Here is an 18,840-nt window from a genome sequence, read left to right on the forward strand (position 1 = left end):
AATAATGTAGGCTGGACAATAGTAGGCAAGTTTTTGGGGTATATGAAGTTCAGTTGACAGATCAGAAATGCCCTGAAGTCATTGAAGAATTTTTTCCGAATAGCTTGAGCAGATGAAAGGCTGCATAAACTTTCAAAGGCAGGTAAACACCTCTAATACTTCTGCATTCCTCCTCTTCTTAATTTTCATAGAAGAGTTTGGGTGCACTGAAGAGTAAATTCAAGCTCTCAAGAATCTTAAAATCGTCCTTTGTAGGGAGACTGTTCTGACGGCTAGATTTATTTCTTCTTAATTGGTAAACTGAAATTACCTGTTCCTTCATAGAGAGAATCTCTGAAGTGAGACCTTTGACACCCCACATTGTGTGGCTCTTTTTGGGGCGCACACCTTCTTTTTGAAGAGCATGCAAGCATAGAAAAGCCTTGGATACTTGGAGAGTTTGTAATGCACCAGTTTGCAATATTTCCATTGAGGAGGGAATAAAAGATATTTGAAAATAAACATTTTGCTTATCATACTCTGCTGCTGTAAATATTTTAGGAGGGATGTGAATAGTTATCTGCTTCTTATAACTGCTGCTTTGGGGGTAAAATCTTGAATTCCACCATGAGAAACTGAGGATGACTATTAGCAAGAATAACCAAAGAAATTGGCAGTGCAAGGATGAGTAAAACAAGCTTTAGTGTATTTTTTTTTCTTGGAATACAAACTGAAAGAAACCTAAACTTAAACTAAATTTTATTTTAAAAAATCCTAAAATTAATAAAAGTAGATTGCAACTACTTTTATATCAGTATGTTGTAAAAACATACCTATGATACCTTGGAGCAAATTTGTCATTTCGACATCCTAATAAACCCAAATCACATTTATTTTTTAGCAGCAATCATACACAGAGTACTTCGAGACATACTATTATTTTCTACTTTACTACTTTTTCCTACTTTTACTTTTTGAATACTTTCTCCATAAAGTTGAACAATGGTATTGTCTTTAAGGAAATAGAAGGGGGAAACTGAAGCGTCTGACAAAATCAATTTTGCTGGCTTCTCTTTGTTTCTGAGACTTCATAATAGTGGGGACAGTGCAGTTAAAAAATAAGTATTGTTTGGTTTTGAAGTATCTGAGGTAGATGCTTTATATAGTATTGAAGTTGATTCAATCAACATGAGAAGGATACTGTTAAAGCCTTTTATCAACAAATTGATAAAGTGGTAAGTCTTGAGAGCAACAAAAAATAATACTGTTTCAATCTTTGAATCATGGAAACAATATTATTCATTCTGAACAAGAAATGATTGTAAATTGTATGAAGTTTAATAAAAAGCAGCCATAAAAAAAAGTCTATGGGTCAAGAGCTGTCTTTGGAAATAACAGATTTTCCTGTAAGTGTTAACGATTGGTAATTACTCACCAGGCAAATAAACAAGCTGGATCTCCTATTTCAGATTCCTTGAACATGCCAAGCCCATTTTTAAATCTGAAAGATTATTTGCCCAATTCCTTGCAATAGGAGTGCCACCAGGACAAGTGTATTGGAGAAAGTTAACTTTTTTTTTTTTTTTTTACCTTGAAGTATTGCATGTTCTGGTTTTGTTTCTCTTTATTAAATGTCAGGAAGGACTCTAACCTGAATTAAGTGCAATATTTATTTTATCACGATATAGGCAGTATCTTGGGACTTCTATTAGCAGCTGATTCACTTTCTAGAACATAATTTACCTTTAAGGTAAAAACAGGCTCAAGTGCAGTCATCAGTATTAGTGCATTTCTTTACAATAGCAATGCTTCCCTTAGTTGTACTGGAATATTAATCATGTGCTAATAGCATTTTCTTGTGTTGCTGATGTATGATTAGAGAGGATAAAGGCTGACTTTGGTTTCATTTAAACCACAAAAAAGAACAGGACGTGGTAGAGTGGGAAATTTGGGTGGAGAAGAGAAAGGAAAGAAAGCAAGAAAGATAACTATTACATATACCCGTAATTCCAAAGATGTTGCCCACTGTGGAAAAAATTGTTTTTTAATACTATAGCTTTGTTTTTACTGGCAGAGTTTCTTGAAGCACATGAATATCCAGAGCATATTAAACAGTTGGTACAGAAAGAGAGAGAGCTGGAAGAACAAGAAAAGAGGCAACGTGAAATTGAGCGCAACACTTGCAAGGTTAGAATTTCTGCTAACGATACATTTCTAGTAAGAAATGTTTCTGTAGTAAATAGTAATTTTTTTAATACAATGCAGGAACTTTTTTGTGATAAGTGTATGTGTATTTATAATTCTTTAAAATGAATTGTAAACCTATTGGCAGCCTGTACACAGTGGAGGCATCTATTAGAGGTATTTACGAGAGATTTTTTTTGTTGAGTTAATGTCCTTCATGTGAATTTGACTTGGTATTAAAAGTAGACCAACACTATAGTTAGTGTGACGTCACTGGATTTCAGCAAAATATATTCCGGATAGTATGTAATGCTGTATGTTAGGTGTTTTGTACTGTTAAATCGTTTTGTGTTGTGATATTTTTCTTTGTGAAATGATGTTTCTGAAATGAATTCAAAATGATTATTTGGCAGAAAGAGTGGAAAGTTTTTCCAACCATAGATTCAATAGTAACAAAAGTAATATGACTTTTCTGATTTAGAAGCATGACAGCTGGTCTACCTGTGAATCAAGTGATTATTTTATTGGAAGGTTCTCTATGGTTGTAAAATATGTAACTCTGTATGTGAAAAAGGAATTTCACATTCATTGTTCCTATGTGTATTTTGTTTTGGAAGATTTGCACACTGCCTACAGTTTAAAGATGTTCTGGTTGTAGATGTTGTACTCTAGCTTGCAAAAAGGTGCAAGTACACATATATACATACGCACACTAGTGCTGTTTGCTGTGCCTTTTGGCATTTCCTGTCTGCAGGTGTGTTACCAGCTGAAAGGAAACTGTCCTATAGCTGAAGTAGAGATAAAGATGTATTTGGTATTTGATTGTATGAATATAGGGTTGTAAATTTAAATGTACTCTAATATGAAAGGTATTTGCAAAAATACGTTCATGATAATTATTCTTCCCTTTGCATTTCCTAGATTAAATTGTTCTGCATGCATCCTACAAAACAAATAATGATGGAGAACAAATTAGAGGTTCATAAGGACAGGACACTGAAGGAAGCTGTGGAAATAGCTTATAAGGTATGCTATGCATAACAGAATAGTGTAATTGTTAGATGTAATTTTTTCTGCTTTCACGTGCTTATACACATACTTGTCACACTTCACTCTCCTCTGCACTTTGATGCAGGCTTTTTTATTTTGAAAATGTGTATATATATTGCACACGTGTGTATATAATATCTGATATTATGTGTATGTGTGTTTTGTAAAACCAAATTGGAATTTATGAATTCAAAGGATTCCTGGATGTACACATCTTGAGATATTTCTAGCTTACAAGGGAAAAACTAAACTCTTAAATAAACCATTATTAAATGCTTGGGGTTTTTTGTGTGTCTGCTTGATTTAGCTAATGGATTTAGAAGAAGCGGTTCCTTTGGATTGCTGTCGTCTTGTCAAATATGATGAGTTTCATGACTACTTGGAACGATCTTATGAAGGAGAAGAGGATACACCAATGGGTTTATTACTTGGAGGTGTCAAATCAACATACATGTTTGACTTACTGTTGGAAACAAGACGGCCTGACCAGATTTTCCAGTGCTATAAACCTGGTGGTAAGACATTTAATTACAGATAGACAAGGATGGACTAAAATCATATATTGCATGATGGCATGAAACTAAAACTTGTAGACCATAGAACTTCATTATGGTGGGTGAAAGAAGATAAGCTTTGTTCTACTAAATTTTATGAAGTCAGTACTCAGACCTACATGCTATGCTGTGCTAATTGAAGTGTTTCTAATTGAAGCAGTTCTAAGGTATACTAAAATTTGGCAAACTGGAACATTTTGCCTGTTTGGTGTTAAAATTGATCTGAAAATTAAATTCTGAGATTGGACTGCCTGTCAAATTCATTACTGTTTGTATGTATTTAATGCAACCCCTTAATCAGTACATTAGACAAGCATATGTATGTTTTGTTCGCCTGTTAAATTCTCTCGTATGTGTGTGGTTTTATTTTCTTTTTCCTCTTCCCTACAGAGGTCATGGTAAAGGTTCACGTAGTTGACCTAAAGACTGAATCTGTTGCTCCTCCCATAAGTGTACGAGCCTATTTGAATCAAACAGTTTCAGAATTTAAACAGCTAATTTCTAAGGTAATTTACAGTCATTAAGGACTTGCGTTACAGAGCTTTCCTTCACTCTGACTGTGGAAATGTGTCATAATTTAAATATCTAAGATGAAAGCCTGCACCTTTTGCAGTTCATGTGTGTCATGTCAAGTAGGTTTAGATTAGGTTTGTTAGGTGAGCTTGTCTATCTGCTTACTGGTGCTAAAAGCAGCAATCTGCTTCTTGCTTCCACCCAGACTTGCACCCTGGTTTTTGCACAGTCTTAACCACTGTCTGGCCATATTGCTTACTAGCTTACCAAATAATAAGTTGTTTAGGGGAAGCTGAAGAGTCGGGTTCATGTTCTTTTGGATTATTAACTTGAACCCCCTCAGTGAGTATCCAGTCAGTGGCAGAACTAGTGAACTGTTACCATATAACTGAACCAACATTGAACTTGCTTCTTTGGCTTCAGTAACTGAAATTTAGCATCCAAAGCTGTCCATATTTTCCCTACAAACCCTCCTTTTCATCCCAGCAGCCTCTTGTTATTAAGATGCAGATTGATCTATAGATGTTCTTAAGCCATGGGATGTTACTGCTTCCATTGAATTTGAAGACAGCCATTTCACTTGGTCAGGTCTGTGTAAAATAGTTCAGTGGTTGGTGTAACTTTATAATATACATTATGAAACATGATTTCAGTAATTCAAATTCAGTCTAATTAAGTGAGCAATGAGCAAAACCTGATGCTCAAGAATTTTTTTTTTTTTCAGTTGATTCTTACCCTGAATAAGACTGATTGCTGGTCATTAACAATTTGCCAGATTTCTGCAAAGCCAAGCCATTTTGGTCTACTGACCTTTTGGAAAAACTAGTATTTGCCACATATCAAATAATGGAGGAAAGGAGCTGGGACTGAACAGGTTTGGGAGGTTTTCCCCCATATTGTCTTCTGCAATTTAGAAGTCAACAAGCAAACCTTCTCTGTTCCGTGTGAATAATCTTAAAACATGAAGTACTTGCTCCAGTACTTGAAGTTACGTGTGATGTGCATGTTACCTTACTGTCAATGTCTTACTTTAGGCTACACACCTGCCCGCTGAAACAATGCGGGTAGTATTAGAGCGCTGCTACAATGACTTGCGTCTGCTGAACGTTTCCAGCAAAACACTGAAAGCAGAAGGCTTTTTTAGAAGCAACAAGGTACATGCTGTGGTTTTTAAATTGTTCACGTATTTCTAAACTTCATTGTTGTGTTGTAAAAGGTCTGGATAGCTGTATAGTATTTGCAATGGATAACTGTCACATATTTCACTCTGTACTGTCTGGGGGTTTTTTAACTAGCAAATATTATGGTGCTGGTGAATACTATAGGCTATATGTGAAACCAAGTGTACCTAACAAGGAAAGCAGATTTAGCATCAGGCATCTGGTTCAAATGATGGTGAGATTAACAACCTTATGATGACTTCTAAAAGTCAACCGTTTTTAGGGCACAAAGGTTGGCATATTACTATGAAACCTGCCTAATTTATTTTCTAAACCTTCTGATCAGCTGTGCCTGTTCTTGATAATAAGCTTCTTAAGAAACAAATGTCAGAACTAAGAGAAGTTCTGGTGGGTTTTTGTCTTAAATTCAGTAATTTTTACTATGCAGATTCCCCCAGCCAAATTTATATTGTTTTTCAAAAAAGATTTCTAGTAAGGATTTCCAATAATAGCTGTGTAGTGCATCATAAAAAGAGTAACTTATTACTCACTTAACTTCATCTGTAGTGCTGCCCTTTTAGCTGCAGTAGTAATAGCACACCTTTTGGCACATTTTGCACATCCTCAGTGTCTGAAATTTCATCAAGGATAGTGTGTTCTTGAGCTTAAGAAAGATTAGCAAAGGCTTTGGTGGCTTATAGCTGAGTAAAACAATGGCATTGGCTTGTTACTCGGTTACAGTGAGCCCTCTTGCATTCACGTTGTCACTGCAACACAGTGGCCGTTGACAAAAGGAAAAAAGAAAATGGTTCCCTTGTGTTCTAATTTGTGCTATTGCTTACCCATGAATACACTTAAAGATTTCTTGGTGCTATTACTAGAAAATAAAGAAAAAATGCCAGCTGCAGTTGTGGGGCTTATTACTGCCTTAACTAGAGTTAGTGTACAGATGAAGGGTGCCCATGAAGTGATATATAGCTACACTTACTGCAACTGGTCAGTCTGCTTATGGTCCACTCCAATCTTAAGATGATTATGAAAAGCGAAACCATCATTTGACTGCAGACTCATCTGTCTGTTTCTAAATGTGGGGGTTTTTTTTGTTTTGGGGGAGGTTTTTTTGGGTTTTTTTGTTTGTTTGTGTTTTGTGGGGTTTTTGGGTTGTTTTTGGTTTTTTTTTAAATAAAAGGTGATGTTTCCTAGTGACATAATTTCTAATGTGTGCTCGATCCTATCTGTTTGCTATTGTTGCTTTTTACTTTTATTTAAAATAACACTACATAATAAAACACTGTTATCTTATGTCCAGGTATTTATTGAAAGCTCAGAGTCTTTAGATCATCATGTGGCATATACGGATTCTCATTTATGGAAACTTCTGGATCGGCATGCAAATACAATCAGACTGTATGTTTCGTTACCAGAGCAATCACCTGGATCTCAATTTAGAAGAGCAGTTTATCAGAAACCTAGTGGAGATTCAGGCAACTTGGATGAAGCCTGCGAAAGAGTAAAAGGACCTGTAGGTAATATGAAATCTGTAGAGGCAATTCTGGAAGAAAGCACCGAGAAGCTTAAAAGCTTGTCTCTGCAGCAGCAGCAGCAGCAGGAGGGAGATAATGGAGACAGCAGCAAAAGCACAGAAGCCAGTGATTTTGAAAATATTGAATCACCTTTAAATGAAATAGACTCTTCAGCATCAGCAGAAAACAGAGAACTTGAAAACCAAATTCAGATTTCTGATCCAGAAAATATCCAGTCTGAGGAACGGTCAGATTCAGATGTAAATAATGACAGGAGTACAAGTTCAGTGGACAGTGATATCCTCAGCTCCAGTCATAGCAGTGATACTTTATGCAATGTGGACAATGCCCCGCTTCCCTTGGCTAATGGACTTGATTCTCATAGTATCACAAGTAGTAGGAGATCGAAAGCAAATCAGGGGAAGAAAGAAACCTGGGACACAGCAGAAGAAGATTCTGGAACAGACAGTGAATACGATGAAAGTGGCAAGAGCAGAGGAGAAGCACAATATATGTACTTTAAGTCAGAACCCTACAGTGCAGATGAAGGTTCGGGAGAAGGGCAAAAATGTATGTATTCCTTTAAGTGCCTTAAAATAATCCAGGTTTTATTACTGTTTAATTAATATGTCATGTTAAAAAGTCCAGTGACAGTTGCATAAGTGATTAACCTGAGGGGAAAGCTTTTATATATTTTTAGTATGACAACATGATCAGATTTATAATTCAAATAATTTATTCAGTGAAATATTCCAAATAGGAATTTTTTCATTCTAGTGACTCATTAGAATATAATCACGATGTAGTTGGTGGTGTAGTCTAAAATTCATATATTAAGAAACAGAGTTTCTAAAGATAAACTATTCACTTTACTTTCCAGAATTTCACATTACTACAGTGGTTTTTCCTTAATTACAAAATTATTCCATGAAAAAATCCCTTAATCTAGACTCAAGCTTGCCTCATGATATCCTGTGGCCTTCCAGAACACAGTTAACCCAACTTTTTAATCCTGAAAGCCAGGAGGCAAGAAAAGGTTTGGGTGGGATGTGCGTGGCCAGCCCCACCTCAGAAGCACTTCTGCCTCTCCCATGAGGCAGAGGAGACCTGTAGAGCGATTTTCTGCAAACGCTCCCTTTGATTCTCTCCACTTGTTGTCTTACTGAATGGAAAAGACACTACTTTGCTCCCCTGTTTCACTGATTACAAAATAGTGCGGTTTGGAACTGCTGTGTTTTCCAGGAGTATCTCCCATAAGCACTTAAAATACAGCAAAGCTTTTAAAAGTTCTGGTAACAGCCTCAGATAAAATGGAAGTGTGGCCATTAACTATAACACTGATTTTTCAGTATTGTTTTGCTGCAAGTGATAACTGTGTGTGAAAACAAGATACTGGAGAGCTTTTTTTGGTGATGTGTTTCATGCCATTTTTATCTTTATTTTTGCTTAGGGCTGATGGTACATGTTGATAAAAGAATTACACTGTCTGCTTTCAAGCAACATTTGGAGCCTTTCGTTGGAGTTCCATCTTCGCACTTCAAAGTCTTTAGAGTCTATGCCAGCAATCAAGAGTTTGAGAGTGTTCGGCTGAATGAGACACTTTCATCATTTTCTGATGATAATAAGGTGGTTCAGAAGTTATTTTGAATCTATAAAAATGCATTGCTACTGTGTAGGCAAACTTAAGAACCTAATTTACAACTTTTTGTTAACCTGCCAGGTGAAATCATTACATTTGTCTTGGTAATGTGTTACAAGGTATACTTCTGAGTTTTATATCAGTTCTGACAGGTACTTCTTTTGCCTTACAGATAACTATTAGATTGGGAAGAGCTCTTAAGAAGGGTGAATACAGAGTCAAAGTCTATCAGCTTTTGGTAAATGAGTCAGAGGTAAGGTCTTGAATATAAAATTGGAGTGCAATCTACAGTATATCTCTTAAGTCTCTCTCTGCAGTGTAGATGGAGTACAGATGAAAATAATTGTTTCTTTGTTCTTCTTAAACATATGGAAGTCATGTAGAATTTTTCCAAATAAGAGCTGGTTTTGCTCATGGTTGCAGTTTTCAGTAATACTATACTGATATAATTTGTCGCATTCATGCACTGCAGACAGTGCTTATCAGAATGATCAGCTGGATAATAGCTCTCTGCATAAGACAAGCCTGAGACAAAAATGTCTCTCTTGCAGTAACACAGCTTACTTGCCTGTTACATCTTTTGGGACGTGAAAAATATGAAAGTTATTTCAGTATATAGACTACAGTCTTCCAAAGTTTGCATGCACCTTAAGTTCTGATTTTATTTTTTGGACCGAACTGCAAGATACATGTTAATAATCATAGAATCACAGAATGGTTTGGGTTGGAAGGGACCATACAGATCATCCAGTTCCAACCGCCTGCCACAGGCAGGGATACTTTCCACTAGACCAGATTACTCAAAATCCACCCATCCTGGCCTTGAACACTGCCAGGGATGGATAAGTGTAAGAGACTGAAGCTGAACTGATAAAGCGGGGAATGAGATAAATTTAAAAGTAACTTTTGTGGAGTCATGGAGTTCCAATGAAAGCCAAGCAAGTGGCATTTTTATTATCCTATGGTTCTTCAATTTAAAAGCTCCTTTCAGATTGATTAGAATGTTGATATAATGGTAGCAATTAATAATACAGACACGAGGCACTATTTCTGCAGTGGCATGCATTCACAATGTTTGAATGACCTGTCAAAGGCTGCTGCTACACACATCAGTTAAACCTAATTTTAATCAATTCATTGCCTACCTCATTTGTGAAAAGCAGTCTAATGGTCACTTTGCTAGATGGATAGACTGGTCAAAAATACGAATAGAAAGCAAATCTACTTTTTTCTGTTCAAAAACTTGTTTTTAATCACTTTTCCTTTATGTTCACAGCCATGCAAGTTTCTTCTAGATGCTGTTTTTGCTAAGGGAATGACTGTCCGTCAGTCAAAAGAGGAGCTGCTTCCTCAGCTTCGAGAACAATGTGGCCTAGACTTGACAATTGACAGGTGAAAAAACCGCAATCCATTGAAGTTACCTGATTAAATATTACTTGGAAATGTGGGGTGGTTTATGGTTTGGGTTTAGTTTTGCGTTTCCCCCTCCACCTCTTGTGGAGAAAGGAAGATATGAAAGGGGCAGAAATAAGTTGCTATGGTCTTTGACAAATTGGAAGACAAGTGTTGGTCCTTCCCTCCTGAGAAAAGCAGTAGAAACCAAGATCTGGACCAGGTTTTTCACCTTGGTCTTTTCCTCACTGTGACTGGGCCAAAGGATTTCTGACTGCTGTGGTTGGGTTACGTTCTCTAGTCCCCTGTGTGTGCCTGTGGGGCACATCACAAAATGTTGTGTGGACGCACCATTACACTTCAAGTTTTGTATTTGCTTAATCTTACTTTAGTTGTTTATTCTTTTATTTATCTCTGTATCTAAATCAAAGCTCATGCTTTTGTGTTGTGACTGGATTGATGTAGTAAAACTAAGTACATAAATTGGACACCAGTCCTCTTCTAATTCTTCACCTTGCCCCTTTTTAACCCACCAAAAAAAGTAAAAAGGAGCAGCAAAATTGTTAGAAGTATTTGGGAATATTCTGTTTTATTATCCTAAATAGAATAGAATATTCTTCCTCTAAATGCCTACGCATTTCTTGCACTGAACAAGCACAACACAGGCTTGTTTTCCTTGTGTTTATGAAAGATTTAGCACTAAGAGCCAGTAGCGGTACCCTGCTGTCATGCCTATTTCAGAATCTTAAAACTCATTCCTGAAAAACCTAACCCAACCTTACATAAATGAGTTGTATTTCACTTGTGTCAGAAAATATTCAGTGGTGTTCATGAGCAGATTAAAAACTCAGCATTTTCTTCATAATGTATTTATAGGTTTCGCCTGCGAAAGAAAACCTGGAAGAACCCAGGCACGGTGTTTCTGGATTATCATATCTATGAAGAAGATATCAATATTTCAAGCAATTGGGAGGTCTTCTTAGAAATACTTGATGGTAATGATACAGTTTTGAGAGAAAGAAGATAACGTTAGATTTTTTTTCTTTAGAGAATACTGGAAAATGTACTTCACTCTTTTATTTATTTATTTTTTTTTTTTTTAGACTTACTGCCATTTTAATAGCATTTTATTAGGGAAAGAAATAGAAGCAAAAAGAATAATACAAGCCTTGCATGAAGCTGGGTGGGCGATTGTGGAAGTGCAAATTTCATGAGGCTGTGATCTGCTGAAGCACTAGTAGCAGTACTGGTTTGTAGGTTTATTGGAAGCCTTTGGACATACAGTAGGTAGTGTAGGCAGTGTTTTGCACGTGCAAGTTTTCACTGTACACAAAACCTGCAGGAATGCCTATATTTTATGCTTTTATTTGTATTTAATTTTTGGCCTAGTATTGGTAATTTGTAGTTAGCTAAAATATGTATGCATGTATATATACACAGTGCCTATATAATTTGGTTTTAAAGTCAGCACAGCTGTCCAGTCATTTGGTAGTTTTCAGGCAGGAGTGAAAAACCACTCATGTTCCATCATTGAATGCCAAGTTTTTGAATAGTCCTTGTTCATGAAAACAACTTTGGTATCAGAAGTTACAGAACAGATTGTTTGTTAAATTCTGCCTAAATACCATTAAAAATACAGCATTTTTTAGGCTATCCTTTGTATATACACTTAAAAAATTTGATTCTGAATGCAAAAGCATAATTTAAAGGGAAAAAAGTAGGTCACACTGGTTTTCCTCTAGATGAAGAATTAATAGATGAAGAATGTGAATTCCATTCACCCAGGAACTTTCTTCACAAGCATACCTAGCTGAAGAAGTCTCATTTAACGGTTAATCTGGTTTTTTGGCAGCTGTGTTCAATCCTGGTATTCTTAATTTTTAACAAAATTGTGCCACTGCAAGTACCAAGATGGCAGGAGGCCTGCAGATTCCAATGGACATACATATCAGCTCAGACTTCAGCTAAAACTTCACAGTCCTAAATATTTTGTATCAGTTTTAGATTAATTGCTGTACTGTTTCTGTAGTGAGCAGGTCTTGGAGGTGCTACTTTTTAGACCCATACAGCCCTCTTAGTTCACAGACACACGAGGGCTTCCAAGTATGCTGGAATATTTCATGTAACTGTCTAGCTCTGCCCCAAATCTGCTGCTTAAATCCAGTTGTAGAAGATGCATCTAGATCCTACTCTATTCTGTGAAAATGAAGTTGTATGTACACACAGCTGGTTATTGGAACAGATAACAGAGGTTATTGGAAGAGTGTAAACGCCACTTCTTTTAAGTCAGGGTTTGTAAGGCCTTCCACCAACACCATTGATTTCATCTTTTCTTCGGCCAAACACTGAAGACATTAGGCAGGTAAATAATGCAACCTACAATAATTTACAGTTAAGATTCTTAACATAGCTTTACATCACACTGTTGCAGACATATTTAAATCAGTTATTCTCTGTCTCTGAAGAGAATTTATATAACTGCTTCAGACTTAGAATGCCCAGAAGCATTAGGTGGCTGGATCTTAATTTTGGCCAATAGAGTTGAAATGTAGTCACAGGCAAGACTGTAGAGGTTATTCAGGGAGAAGCCTTACCAGTGCTGGTGGTTTCATGCAGGACAAGCATCTGATGGTAGACATACATGTTAAAGCTACAAGTTCTGCATGCTAAGTTACAAGATTATAGAATGATTTAAACTAAAAATGAAATCAGCCCTTTGGTATCACGCCTGCCTATCTCATTGTAACATTAACAGTATTACCCTGTCACCCAGAGAAAGCTCTCTTACCTGGAACTGATACAAAAAGGCTGGAGGCAGTATGTACTAAAACTTTTCAAGGTGGTAGATGTAAAGCAGGGTTTAACAACTAGTGTGTGAAACCTAGGAGTCAAACATGGAAAGCTTATTTTGGTAAAGGAATTGAAGTGCGTGAATAAATATCAGATTGCTAAGGAAGTTCTCATGATCTGGAGGTCAGCCTCCGGTTAAGTGTATAAATATTGTACATATAACCGAGCTGGGTTTGACTGGAAAAAACACACCCTAAAGAAGAATAAATGGCATGGTTTCTAAGAGATGCTGCCTATGAAAAATTCCTTGAAAGGAGTTGATAGCAAAAAGTTAAACTAAATGCTAGCCCCTTCAACTAAGTCTGTGGCATCCCCCGTCCTGTGTCATCCTCCCCCCTTTTTGTTTTGTTTTGTTTTGGTGGACTACTACCAGCAGACTTACAGGGTTGGTTAGTATGTGTGTGTAGTGAGGTATTCCATATTTGAGTATGCTTTTGCTATGGAAAACCCCTAGTTTTAAATAATAGATTTTGTGATGTTAATATAAAATTATCTTTCTTTCCTAGGAGTAGAAAAGATGAAATCCATGTCACAACTTGCTGTTTTATCGAGACGATGGAGACCATCAGAAATGAAACTGGATTCTTTCCAGGAAGTAGTACTAGAAAGCAGCAGTGTTGAAGAATTAAAAGAGAAGGTAAATATGTCTAACGTGATGCAAGTTCCTTGTGGTATCTAAAAGCTGTATTGATATCCTCTGGTGGGAAGCACAGAGATGTCATAGCTACAAAAATCATGTTGCATGGTGATTATTTTTTTTCCCAGGAGCTGAGAACCTGTCCCCTCCTACCACCAAAGCTGTATTTATTATCAGCTTTACTTCTTAGTTTCATATAATGGTCTGGTTTCAAAGCATTCAGGTGAATATATGCAAAAGAAAAAAAAGTGGTATCTTAATATTTAGGCAGCGTGATATTTACCTGTCTCCCTTATCCTTGAAAAACACATGTGGAAGAAAAGCTAAACGGTTGTCACTTTGTTTTTCAAGCCAGTATTTTGGTATCACAAAATACCAAATCTTTCAGTCTCTTCATATTTGAATTTGAAAGCTCTTGCTCAGGGACAGTATAACTGTGCGAAGTACATGTTGGCTGGAAAGAAATATGCCCTTGGTATGTTTTTTGTTTTTCTCAAGGTCAGAAGCTTCTAACAGGTAAGCAGATATGTGCCATCCTTGCAGAAACCTGCAGTAGTAGAAGTGTGTCTCGTGTTGAAACTGTTTTGTTAATCCAGTATATCACAGGGTTCCACTCTTGGAGAAATGGTTACTAGAGAAATGTTAGTTGTATGTGGCAATACTGAGATGTAAAAGGCCACCTTGGATGCTGCAGCCAGTAAAGATCCTACTAGCAGTGAAGTCTGCCAAAGCCTTACCTTAATAAACTAGTCAGCTTCTGTAAGTTAGGGCTTAGCTGGTAGGCTGGAAAGAGGAACTTCGTTCAGGTTCCATAGAATGCAACAGCCTTGTGGTTGTGTACATACACAGATTAAGCTATGGTCTGGTTTCATGTGTTCTTCAGGTAGAAATGAAGTCGTGACTACAGGTTCTTCCATACAGTCTTCAGGATTTCCTCTTCTCTTTGTTTGTATCTGAAAGAGTTGGCTACTCTTGTTTTCCTGTCATAAGACTTGCTGTGCAGGGAGCAATTTTAGCAGCATTCTCTCTGAGAGGTCTTAATCTTTTTATTGCCACCAGTAATAAGAGAAACTTGAATTTGACACATCTGTAGTGTGTCAAGATCTGTAGATCTGTTCAGCCAGCTCTTTCAGGCAAATTTTATTAGCAGAGTGTAGGGCTGATACATTTCAGTGTGTCTGGCTTTTGTCAGTGTTGTTTATTTCTCCTAGGTTCCAAAGGAAATGAGTTAGAAAATGACACTGGCTGTTAGTCTTTTCTCACCATCAGTTTAATTTGAACACATCTGTTTTAACAGTGGATTTGAAAGAGGCAAGAATCTTTGAGAGCAAATCTCTTCAAGTTTGGGGAAAATAAGCAGGCAGAGATAAACATAAATCAAAGTTAGTGCCTGCATTGCCATGGAGACCAGACTGCAGCCCCTACTTGAGTCAAGGCTGAGGGAGTGATGAGCCTGTGTGCACCATGAGATGGCTCAGCTGAGGGAGGGCTCCACCGAGGCCAGGGCCAGGGGATGGATGATGTACTCGGTGCACTGGGGAGGTGCACGGGAGGGGCAGCAGCTGCAGGGGGAGGAACAGCCAGGGGTGCTTGTTGGGGAGTTGTGGGGTTGGTGTGGTAGGAAGTGCTGGTGTATGGAGATGGGTTTTAGTTGTGTGAGTTTTATGGCTTTGCCTGCTCCTAGGCTGAGTGGATAACAGCTTTTGTTTCATATAGAGAAGCTCCTGAGGGCAAACTGTGATGGACCCGAAGCTTTAACACAGGGCAGCTGGTCTCTTTGTATCTTGGAACTTGGCTGTTACTAATTAATTGTTTCTGTTAACCTTTTTCTGTCACCCCTTCGCTGTTAAGAGAAGTGTGGTGCAAGTGCCACTTGTGACACATTAGTAACTTCAGAAATGTGAAAAGTTTGTACTTTGTGGCTATAATTTTGTACTAATACTTTGGCTCATTAGAGGGTTTTTAAGTATTTTAATTTAATTGATTTGGCAGGTCTATTGACTTTATGTAGACACTGAATAACGTTGTAGAATAGTATTAAATACGCCATTTTTCTTCACTTTACAGCTGAGTGAAATAAGTGGAATACCCTTAGAAAACATAGAATTTGCAAAGGTACGTAAGATTATGCCTGATTTTACCTTTTAATGGCCTGGATGTGTGATTATGAGTTTTATTCACTGAATAATTGCTGCTTCTCAGGGTAGAGGAACATTTCCATGTGACATCTCCATACTAGAGATTCACCAGGACTTGGACTGGAATCCTAAAGTATCTACATTGAATGTCTGGCCTCTGTACATTTGTGATGATGGTGCAGTAATATTTTATAGGTATGTGTTTTATTACAGTGTATGTATAACAGTGCAAAACACGTGTATAAGATTTGCAGGGTGATGTAATCAGCAGAAGCATAAAAGTACTTTTCTATTGTCTGAAAGGAAAGAGGGTTTGAAACATTGAGCTGAAATGTTTGTGCTCCTCAGCTTCCTAAAAACCTGAATATTAATTATGTTTACTGTTTAAGAAAACAAACACTGCATCCTTTTACTCAGTCCCTGCTCCAAAACCACTGAAAATAATGCTGAATGCAAAACCAGTAGCTGTGCTTGACTGTGTATCTGCATTTAATCTCTTCAGACAGACCCATACCCTTGTGGAGTCTGTGAGGGTCTTGGCTATAGGTTTTAGAGAGCAAGGATTTTATTTTCTGAGTTGATTTCTTCTGAGAAATTAGTATGGCGGCTTTGGGAAAAAGGATGCTACGACAGGAATGTTGTTACCATGAGAAATGTTCATCAGCTGACGGCAGTAACCCAAAGATGGTGTTTGAGAACTAAGAGCTTGAGTATTGTCCCTTCTGCCAAACTTGGTGAGGGGGAACCTTATGAACATGTTGCTGCTATGGTACTTTTCATAATTACAGTGAGCTTGGAGGAAACAGCCGGCTGATAGTGTGCTGGCCTTGAAGAAAATGATTTGGGAGAGCAGCTGGTAGTTTTTCATAGGGGCTGGCTGACATGCTGCTTCCAGCTGTTGCTGCTGTGACCAAATAAAGAGCAGAGTCATAGTTGTCTATAAAGAACAAGAGATACCGGGTACATTGAAGAGTGTAAGCTTGTATCTTGCTGCTTCCCATGGGACTGCTGTCAGGATACAGAATGTCTCTGTTAGAAAAGCAGGTTTAGAAGATCATTAGTTTCTGGAGAAGAAAATAATCCATGAGGAGTATTTTAGTGCATAGTTGTGTTTTTTACAAAGTTGCTCCAAGTGAAACAATTACAGAAATTTAATTATGGTTCTGGTATTAATCTGATTTTTTACATATTTATATTTTAGGGATAAAACTGAAGAATTAATGGAATTAACAGATGAGCAGAGAAATGAGCTGATGAAAAAAGAAAGCAGCAGACTCCAGAAAACTGGACACCGTGTAACCTACTCTCCTCGTAAGGAAAAAGCACTAAAAATTTATCTGGACGGAGCACCAAATAAAGATTTGACTCAAGACTGATACTCGCTATAGCATTTTCCCTGGGGAATTTTTTTGTTTAAAATCAAAAGGTTCACTACTACTGTGTAGTGCCGTTACGGCAGGACATTCATTAGGTGTAAAGCGCTGACACCAGCACTGATTGGGCTGTGCTGCCAGTCAGAAGCACAGTGCCCCGTTGGGTCGCTGCTTGACTTGGAATCATGTTGTGCACTATAGTCAAATGTACTGTAAAGCTAAAAGGGATGTGCAAATAAAAGATTAGAACTCAAAAGTGGGCGGGGAGGGAAGCGAGTGGAAGTTCTTGAGGACAGTGTGCACATAGTAGCTAGTGAAACTAGCCTCAAACAGGATACTCATAGCTTAATAAAAGCTGTGCAAAGGCCATGAAAGAATCCTTTTTTCTGTTTGTTTCACTGATACACACATTACCTCATCAGAGAGTCTGCAGTAAATGTTAACATGTTGGTTCTAGGGAAGCAGCAGCGCAGGGTCGAAGGTGAAATGGAAGTGCTGCATGTGTGAGGCTTCAGAATGTTCTTCCGCAAAAGAGGCAGGCAGAGGGGTGTGGGCAGAAAGCTGGCAGCAGACCTTGGGTCAGAAGTGCTGTTGTAAGGTAAACTGGGGTTTAATAGGTTACGGAGGCCGATGAGCAGCTCTGCTATATTGCGTTCAGTGTGTAAATACCATTTGCCCTATCCATTTACCAGACCTGCAGTTCAGCTATTTACCATGGTGTTTCTTTTCACATAGCAACATTCATTGTGTACATTTGGAAGTATAATTGCCTATTTAAATTTGTATTCATTTTATGTTTGATGATGCTGGGTACTTCAGGGTTGTATTTCCCCTTGTTAATGAAGTTTTTGTTTTGTTCAGCTCCTTTTTGTACATTTTGGTTTTGAGACTATTACAAGTTTGCATCTTCTCCACCCACTGAAAGTCATTTTCTTTTCCCCAGTTGATTCTGTAGCGCTATGTAGTCAAATATTGGGGCAACCTCTAACACCTCAACATACAAACTTGGTAGTTCAGGTTGTGGTGCAAAGACTGATGCAGTCAACATGATTTCATTGCAAAGCCTAGGAACAGCAATTTTTTGCTTTGGTCCATAAAGATCAATAGAGAACAATTCTCTGTAGTTTTTAGAAAACCACCTAATTTATAACAATCAACAGATTTTTGGTAAACTTTTTCATGCCAGATGCTGTTTACAACAATGAACATGCCAATAAAACATTTGTTCATTCTGTTGTGTTATTTTAATCATTAAATGCTGTGAGCTTTATTTGGAAAATTATGGAATTATTTCATGGAAATGCAAACTTTCCCAAGGCAGTGTCAGAATTGCAAGGCTGCGTGTACCTGTGTGTGTATGTGCACACACCCCTATGTGTGTACTCGGCGAGTGGTTTGTAGCCTGTCTGCTGCTCTGCTTTACTTTGATTCACACCAGATGTTGCTGCAACTGTAAGTTTCCGTTTCCAAAATTGAATTTCTCACTTGAATTCACTTCCTTAGAAGTGAAACTTCTAGACTCCAAATTGATTGGAAGCTAAGTTCTGCTCCAGAGGAACAAGGGTTTTCACTAACTGAAGGTTCAGTTCTTCCATCCATGCTGACCCAGAGCAACCCAAAGCTCCTGAGGAATCTGGCAGCTTGAGAACCAGGCACTGCAGACGAATTTCCTCGTTCTTCCTCTTCTGTTAGACCTGTGCCACCTCTTGTCCAACATGGATGGGGTGGAAGCAGGAGCAAAGGAAGCATGGAGTACCATCCAGTGGGTAGAGCACTGTGTTAAAATACTGTTTACATGTGTATGCAGACTGCTGAAAGACCCTTGGACGTCTTAGAAGAGGAAAAATT

At 37.7% G+C, this 18,840-nt stretch overlaps 1 protein-coding gene across 5 annotated transcripts in view; it reads left to right on the forward strand.

Moving 5' to 3' along the window:
• Positions 1-18,248, forward strand: part of USP47 (ubiquitin specific peptidase 47) — a 52,447-nt gene extending 34,199 nt beyond the window's left edge. For all 5 annotated transcript variants that reach the window (XM_030485211.1, XM_030485214.1, XM_030485213.1 and 2 more), the window contains 14 exons: positions 2,054-2,166; positions 3,085-3,189; positions 3,521-3,728; positions 4,158-4,273; positions 5,315-5,434; positions 6,750-7,533; positions 8,414-8,589; positions 8,775-8,855; positions 9,879-9,994; positions 10,871-10,989; positions 13,351-13,481; positions 15,549-15,596; positions 15,684-15,814; positions 16,821-18,248. In XM_030485211.1, the coding sequence (XP_030341071.1) occupies positions 2,054-2,166; positions 3,085-3,189; positions 3,521-3,728; positions 4,158-4,273; positions 5,315-5,434; positions 6,750-7,533; positions 8,414-8,589; positions 8,775-8,855; positions 9,879-9,994; positions 10,871-10,989; positions 13,351-13,481; positions 15,549-15,596; positions 15,684-15,814; positions 16,821-16,995 (2,423 nt within the window). In that variant the 3' untranslated portion in view covers positions 16,996-18,248. The remainder of the gene's footprint in view (positions 1-2,053; positions 2,167-3,084; positions 3,190-3,520; positions 3,729-4,157; positions 4,274-5,314; positions 5,435-6,749; positions 7,534-8,413; positions 8,590-8,774; positions 8,856-9,878; positions 9,995-10,870; positions 10,990-13,350; positions 13,482-15,548; positions 15,597-15,683; positions 15,815-16,820) is intronic.
• Positions 18,249-18,840: the final 592 nt, after the last annotated feature.

The sequence above is a fragment of the Strigops habroptila genome, chromosome 4, assembly GCF_004027225.2.
Source record: "Strigops habroptila isolate Jane chromosome 4, bStrHab1.2.pri, whole genome shotgun sequence".
Taxonomy (NCBI): domain Eukaryota; kingdom Metazoa; phylum Chordata; class Aves; order Psittaciformes; family Psittacidae; genus Strigops; species Strigops habroptila.